We start from the raw sequence: 7,500 nt of genomic DNA on the forward strand, positions 1-7,500 counted from the left end.
GGTGCAGCAGGTGTGTGTCAGTGCTGATCCTGCCCAGGTACAGCTACAGCTACAGGTACAGCTACAGGTACAGGTACAGGTACACTACAGCTACAGGTACAGTTACAGCTACAGCTACAGCTACACTACAGCTACAGCTACAGGTACAGCTACAGGTACAGGTACAGCTACAGGTACAGCTACAGGTACAGCTACAGTTACAGCTACAGGTACAGCTACAGGTACAGCTACACTACAGGTACAGCTACAGGTACAGCTACACTACAGGTACAGCTACAGGTACAGCTACAGGTACAGCTACAGTTACAGCTACAGGTACAGCTACACTACAGGTACAGCTACAGGTACAGCTACAGCTACACTACAGGTACAGCTACAGGTACAGCTACAGCTACACTACAGGTACAGGTACAGCTACACTACAGGTACAGCTACAGGTACAGCTACACTACAGGTACAGGTACAGGCACAGCTAAAGCTACAGGTACAGCTACACTACAGGTACAGCTACAGGTACAGGTACACTTTCACCGTTAGCTGCTCAGGGTCTTTTCTTTCATCCTTCCTGTTAGCTTGATAATTAATTATTCATATATCTCTTGCTCGTACTCTTGTTTCAGGTAAGTTCCTCTTCTTCATGAGCTTGTTTACGGTTAGCGTAGTCTTGGTGATTCTGTTATTACCAGTGAATTGTGTCTTGCTAGTTATCTTGTTTCTCGTTGTTGTTATTTAATTTGTTGCTAGCTGACTTTGTCTCGCACGTTATTTTGGATCTAGTTAGCTTTGTTTCGCTAGTTATTTTGGATCCAGTTAGCTTTGTTTTGCTAGTTATTTTGGATCCAGTTAGCTTTGTTACGCTAGTTATTTTGGATCCAGTTAGCTTTGTTTCGCTAGTTATTTTGGATCCAGTTAGCTTTGTTTTGCTAGTTATTTTGGATCCAGTTAGCTTTGTTACGCTAGTTATTTTGGATCCAGTTAGCTTTGTTTCGCTAGTTATTTTGGATCCAGTTAGCTTTGTTTCGCTAGTTATTTTGGATCCAGTTAGCTTTGTCTTGCTAGTTATTTTGGTTCTAGTTAATTTCTCTCCCTTACTGTTGTTATCCTTTCTTGCTAGTTATGTTGTTTTTCGTTGTTGTTAGTTAACTTGTTGCTAGCTGACTTTGTCTCGCACGTTATTTTGGATCCAGTTAGCTTTGTCTTACTAGTAATTTGGTTCTAGTTAGCTTTGTCTTTTTTGTTATTTTGGTTCTAGTTAGCTTTGTGTTGCTAGTTATCTTGTTTCTACAGTAGTTAGATTTTGTTGCTAGCTAACTTTATCTTGCTAATTCCTTATCGCTAGCTAGCTGTGTCTTCATAACCGTTAAAACAAGAGCGTTGTCTTTATAGTCGTGTCTTCCCTCGTTAGGTTTCCCTGATTACTATTTCTAGTTGGATACAATAGTTAGCGTAATAATGCTAGTTATATTTTTATATATGTTAGTATTTCCTTCTCATGCTTTGTGTAAAAGCATGTCCGCACTTTAAGTTATTAGACTAATTACCACTGTCTTCTCTGTCGTTCTAACATCCATGTTCTTTCATGGCTCCTGTGTTTAAATCAGGACGATGGACGGCGTGAGCGAGGTCGGGGAGGTGAAGGCGTCCCGTCTGCAGGTGGAGGGAGAAACTCCACCCGAGCACCAGGTAGAAGAAGAAACACTGCGTCTGTGTCGCCTCGTTCTGACACTTTGTGGTTTCTGTTCAGTCCTCGGAGTGAGCGAAACATGAAAGAGTAAAGCATTTGACCGTCTCTGTCCCTCCTCTCTGTCTCTGCAGCGTCCGGCCCTGTGTGACCGTCTCCACGGCTCCGTCCACGACCGAGAGAACAGTCCAACGATGAGAGCCGGTGAGACGCAAACCCTCCTTTCTCTGCAGTTTGTTTATGTTTGGATGCTTTTAAATTACTTTAACACACCCACCCTGTGTGTGTGTGTGTGTGTGTCTATGTGTGTGTGTGTGTGTGTGTGTGTGTGTGTGTGTGTGTCTGTGTGTGTGTGTGTGCAGTGCTGTGTGCTCAGGTGTGTAAGGTGTACAGGTTTCAGACGGAGGATCAAAGATGGCTGCTGGTTCGGGAACAAATGTCCGAGACGCCGCTCTCGTTCTCTGTACCCAAACAGCTGCTGAGCGCGCTCATACGCAGCTACGAGAGCAGGTGTGTGTGTGTGTGTGTGACAGAGTGTAGTTAGCATTAGCATTAGCATTCTTCTCGAAGAAGAAGGTTAGATTTTACTTCTGGTTATTGTTTATTATGTTTTGTTGTTGTAGTATTTTAAAGTCGCAAATCTACGAGAAAAAAGTCGCAGATTTGAGATTAAAAGCAGCAAATCTAGGTTTGATTTTCCTCTGGTTTTTGTTTATTACGTTGTAACGTCACTGACACTGAGGATGAAACTGGTTTAAATATAAACCGCAGTAAAAATTCTGTCCGGATATAAAACAATAAGAAACATCAGCTCACTCAGAGTTAATCCTGTTCATCTTTGATCTTTTGTTGCTTTTTAATGGTGTTTTTATTTTATGCCACGGTGCTAGCTGTGTTAGCATTTTAATGCAAACAAAGAACAGAACAAATATACTTTATTATACTAAAATATTAAAGTATTTTCAATTTCAAATTTGCTGAAATTATTAAACTGAAGTTACAGGAAAGTGGACGTTAATTAATATTCTTAAAAAAACAAATGTAAACGGACCCGAGTTAGCTTAAATACTAGTTTTCTTTCATTGTCAGTCCCTGCGCCTGATGCTAATCACGTCAACATAAAAATACAACATACAAAATACATTTAAAATAAAAAAACAACAAAAACAACAAGATCAGAGACTCGTTCAGTGTGATTGTTTCTGTCACAGTGACACCAGAATGAAATATTCCACTTTACGTTAACGTTTCAAAAACACGTCTGTACGTTTATAAAACAGGTGTTTGTCTCGTCCTCAGGGTCCAGGACGTGACGGAGCTCGGTGACCTTTCACCTCACTGGGACGGCGTCCGCCATGATGTCATCGACCACTGCAACCACCTGATTGGCTGTTACCAGGAAACACTCGCCGAGCTCCACGAACTCTCAGGTGACGAGGCGACAAAACAGGAGGAATATTCAGCAACACTTCAAAGAAAACAGACAAATACGTTAGCATAGCTTAGCCTAGCTTAGCTTAGCGTAGCTTAGCATAAAGGCTGGAGATAAAAACCTGCCTTACTTTGATTTTTTGAAGTCACCTTTTTCTATTTTTGGTAAAATAATATAAATGTCTTTGCTTTTCAGCAGCTTCGTCTTGTTTCAAGTCGAGCAGCAGGAAATCAGAGAGACAGCTTCAGTTTGTGGCGACCAACCTGCACCTTCAGAGGATGGAGGCGACCGGCCCGGGCAGCACCACAGGTCCACCCTGCACCTTTTTACTGTTTATTTCTTCTTTCCTCCACCCAGAGTCCAGTTTGTATTGTTTAAACAAACAAAAGTAACAGAAAAACAAACAAAAGTTACAGAAAAACAAACAAAAGTCACATTTCTGCACAGTCAGGGATCAAACACACAAACTAAATCAAGTTAAAGCCCCGACGAGGAACTTTCACCACGTTTCTGAAGAGTTTCTGCTTCAGAGTGAAACAGTTCTCATGGAGAACTCCTTTAGAAAACCTCTGGTTCTGGTTCTCCTCACCGCTCGCTCTTCCATGGTTCTGGTTCTGGTTCTGGTTCTCCTCCCTGATCCCTCGGTTGATCCTGGTTCTCTGCCCCGCTCTGTCGGTCCTGGTTCTGGTTCTCTTCCCCGCTCGCTCGCTCGTGCCTTGTTCTCCGCCCCGCTCGCTCGGCCCTGGTTCTGGTTCTCCTCCCTGCTCGCTCGGTCCTGGTTCTGGTTCTCCGCCCCCCTCACTTGGTCCTGGTTCTGGTTCTCCTCCCTGCCTGCTCAGTCCTGGTCCTGGTTCTCCTCGCCGCTCGCTCGGTCCTGGTTCTAGTTCTCCTCCCCGCTCGCTCGGTCCTGGTTCTGGTTCTCCTCCCTGCTCGCTCAGTCCTGTTCCTGGTTCTCCTCCGCGCTTGCTCGGTCCTGGTTGTGGTTCTCCTTCCTGATCGCTCGGTTGATCCTGGTTCTCCTTGTCGGGGCTTTAAAGGACAGAATACTATGAAAGATAATAATCACATATATTCACATATATATATTCATTTCCTCATTCTATGGAGAACAGTCCAGTTCTGTGTTAACCGGACCCGTCTCTGTGCTCAGGTGTGTGGTACGACGTCATCACCTTCGGCGCTCCAGCTCATCACCACCAGGGGTTTAAACACGGAGGACTGAAGCGTCTGCTCAGCAAACACGGACGCCGCGGAGACGGGTACGACAGCACCACGACACCACGGCACCACGGCACGGGTCCAGCTCCACCCGAAACAAAACCACAGACAGAGTCGCTGACGCGGTTCTTCTGTCTTCTGTCTCCAGCTCCATCTCGTACTCGCAGGACGAGAGCTCCAGAGCGTGGGAGCTGCTGGCCAGCGTGGCCCAGCTGCAGCCTCTGGTGTTCGGGCTCGCTGAGGAGCTGCTCTCCGTGTCTCTGGAGCTGGACGGCACCCGGCTGCAGGCGGCGCTGGACGACCTGATCCAGCAGGTGAGGAAGGCAGAAGAAGAAGAAGAAGAAGAGCGCAGCGAAGGCGTTCACGAAGTCTTGATCTGCTTTGACTCTTTCCTCAGACGGACCGGTTCGTTCACGCGCTCAAAGACGAGCTGGTGAAGAGCGCCCTGTCGGCGATCCACGACCAGGGCGCGGCCGGCCGCAACAGCAGCCACGTCCACAGCAACGGGTTGCTCTGTGACAACGAGCCAGCCAATCAGGAGGGGCCGACATCGCCGCGGCAACAGGACGCCGAGTACGACGAGGAAGATTGGGCAAGTGGGAGTGTGTGTGAGGTGTCGACGGCCTGGTGTTGTGCTCGTTTTTATACGTGTGTGTGTGTGTGTGTTTGTGTGTGTGTGTGTGTGTGTGTGTGTGTGTGTGTGTGTGTGTGTGTTTGTAGGACTGGGCGTGGGCGAACGTCGCCATGAGCCTCAACTGCATCATCGCCATGGGCGACCGTCTGCAGGGGCGGGGGGACCCCCCTCAGGACGTGACATCACCAGAGCAGCAGGACGCCACAGGAGACACGGACTGTGGTGAGACGTTATTTAATGTGTCTGCTGCCGACACTTTTTACCATATTTTAAATATAAAACTCCATATTTTTAAACATTAACTTTTTGAAGTTAAAACAAAGCTGAGACATCGAAGTGACCTCGTCCGTCTCCTCCAGCGTCCTCCTGGCAGGAGCAGCTGCTCCCCCTGGTGGTCACTCTGAGGGACTGCGTGCGTGAGGCGGTGGGGAAAGCCCGAGCCGCCATGACCTTCGTGGTCCTGCAGGGGGCGGTGGCCACGACCGTCGCCCAGGGACCCGCGCACATCGTCCAGAGACGCCACGCCGTCTTCAGCCAGGCGGTGAGAGAGAGCGTGTTTTTCGTATCGTTAGCGCGTCGTACTGTGAAGTATCTTTATCGTGTAGTGGCACCTTTTATCGTATTGTTATCGTGTCCTGTTGTACGATGTCGTACCGTTATCGTGATTGTGTCGTATATTATATCGTATCTAACGTGTCCGTAATCTTCCCAGCTCTCGGCGGCCGTCTGTGGTTTCATGGTGAAGCTGTGTGGCGGTCTGGAGGATCCTGACTTCCTGCAGCAGCTTCACTCTGTCGGACTCCTGTTTCAGTTCGAAGGCCTGCTCAGCACCTACGGTACACACACACACACACACACACACACACACTCACACACTCACCTGCTACACTTACATATATGTAGTCTCACATGGTGTGTGTGTGTGTGTGTGTGTCAGGTGACGAGGTGGGGATGCTTGAGGACATGGAGGTGGGCGTGTCGGACCTGAGTGGCGTTGCGTTCGCCGTCACCGAGGCCGGGACGGAACGACCGGACGACCTGCTGCCGACGCTCAGCGGTGCATGGTGGGACACACACACACTGAAGCCGAACACTCACCGAACCGTTCACGAGACTCACAGCGTGTCTTCACCTCCACTCAGGGGCAGTTTGGTCGTCGAGGTCCCGTTGCCCCCGGAGACCTTCGGGTCGCTGCCGCAGGAAGTGAAGGACGGACGTTTGATACGAGTTAATCCCGTTCTGTTTAACATCGGCATCAACCAGCAGCAGAGTCTGGCTGAGAGGTGAACACACACACACGCTCTCAGATACACGAAGGATTTAAAGCAGCGTCGGGTTAAAAAACACGTTCGTTGACACGGTTTGCTGCTTGTTTCAGGTTCGGCGACAGCTCGCTGCAGGAGCGAGTGAACCAACAGAGCTGCGAGCGTCTGAGAGCGTACTGCAACACGCTGAGGGACACGCGGCCTCACATGGGTGAGACCTTCGGACGCCGCTCACGTAAACACTTGTCACTCGAACGCACCGTGAGGACTAGGAAATAACCCCGTACCGGCAGACGGCGGTCGTCTGTGTTCATCATTCAAAAAGGGGAAACAGGAAACGCGACAGGACCGATGCTTGTTAGCCAGTTAGGACGTTAACAACACAGCAGGAAGAGCCCCCAATGTGTCATAAACCTGGCCGTAGGTCTAAGAGACACAAAATGCCAATGTGTAATTCTGGCGTAAAATCATCCCATGGTCTTTTTCAGCACTTACATACATCAAATAACCACGGTGAAGGCATTCAAAGGTCTTTTTTAACCACTAATGCTGCTGAAAATAACAGCAAACCTCTGCAGCAGCATGAGAAGAGTCCCTACACACAAAACAAAGCACCAATGGGCTCCTTCCACTGTAATGGACTTTACTATGAGAGGAGCTGGTACAGGGGCCAGTAGGTAAGTCTTTAAAACACTCTTTAATAAACTCTGGCTTCATTAACTACGCTGATGACGCTTTGTTGTGTGTGTAGGGACTCTTCTCATGCTGCTGCAGAGGTTTGCTGTTATTTTCAGCAGCATTAGTGGTTAAAAAAGACCTTTGAATGCCTTCACCGTGCTGCCCCGAGCTAATCACTGTTAGCCACGTCTGGCTGTTAGCGACTCTCCTGGATTTCTCCGTTAACAGTTGTTACAGAAAAAGAAAACGTCTTGATGGTTTATTTGATTTATGTAAGTGCTGAAAAAGACCCTGGGATGATTTTGCGCCATAATTACACTTAAACAGCACAACCTGCTGCTGGACGAGCCCCCAATGTGTCATAATCCTGAGACACAAGATGCTAGTGTGAAGGTTTTTATAACCACATACATAAATATACAAGATTTGACTAAAGAGAGAAGATAGAGCGAGATAAGCAGAGCTAGCACGGCCGTCACAGGCGTGCAAGTGAACGCTAACGCACACAGTTAGGAAGCGTTTCTGCTGAAGATGATAACACGTTTGTTTCCTCTCCTCACTTCCTGTTTCCCTCTCAGCTGGTATCCAGTCA

The 7,500-nt window shown here is 47.9% G+C and overlaps 1 protein-coding gene across 1 annotated transcript in view; it reads left to right on the forward strand.

The window, feature by feature from the left end:
- The window catches only part of LOC310964204 (type II inositol 3,4-bisphosphate 4-phosphatase-like), a 9,040-nt gene that overhangs the window by 234 nt on the left and 1,306 nt on the right, over positions 1–7,500 (forward strand). Inside the window, exons 2-16 of the mRNA XM_083937256.1 lie at positions 1,602–1,683; positions 1,816–1,885; positions 2,044–2,191; positions 2,981–3,111; positions 3,312–3,422; positions 4,264–4,372; positions 4,480–4,645; positions 4,729–4,923; positions 5,052–5,187; positions 5,325–5,506; positions 5,678–5,801; positions 5,903–6,029; positions 6,108–6,248; positions 6,344–6,441; positions 7,487–7,500. The exon at positions 7,487–7,500 is cut by the window's right edge and continues 84 nt beyond it. Of these exons, the coding sequence (XP_083793382.1) occupies positions 1,606–1,683; positions 1,816–1,885; positions 2,044–2,191; positions 2,981–3,111; positions 3,312–3,422; positions 4,264–4,372; positions 4,480–4,645; positions 4,729–4,923; positions 5,052–5,187; positions 5,325–5,506; positions 5,678–5,801; positions 5,903–6,029; positions 6,108–6,248; positions 6,344–6,441; positions 7,487–7,500 (1,830 nt within the window). The 5' untranslated portion in view covers positions 1,602–1,605. The remainder of the gene's footprint in view (positions 1–1,601; positions 1,684–1,815; positions 1,886–2,043; positions 2,192–2,980; positions 3,112–3,311; positions 3,423–4,263; positions 4,373–4,479; positions 4,646–4,728; positions 4,924–5,051; positions 5,188–5,324; positions 5,507–5,677; positions 5,802–5,902; positions 6,030–6,107; positions 6,249–6,343; positions 6,442–7,486) is intronic.

Source organism: Echiichthys vipera (assembly GCF_963691815.1).
Source record: "Echiichthys vipera genome assembly, chromosome: 22".
NCBI classification, from domain to species: Eukaryota; Metazoa; Chordata; class Actinopteri; order Perciformes; family Trachinidae; genus Echiichthys; species Echiichthys vipera.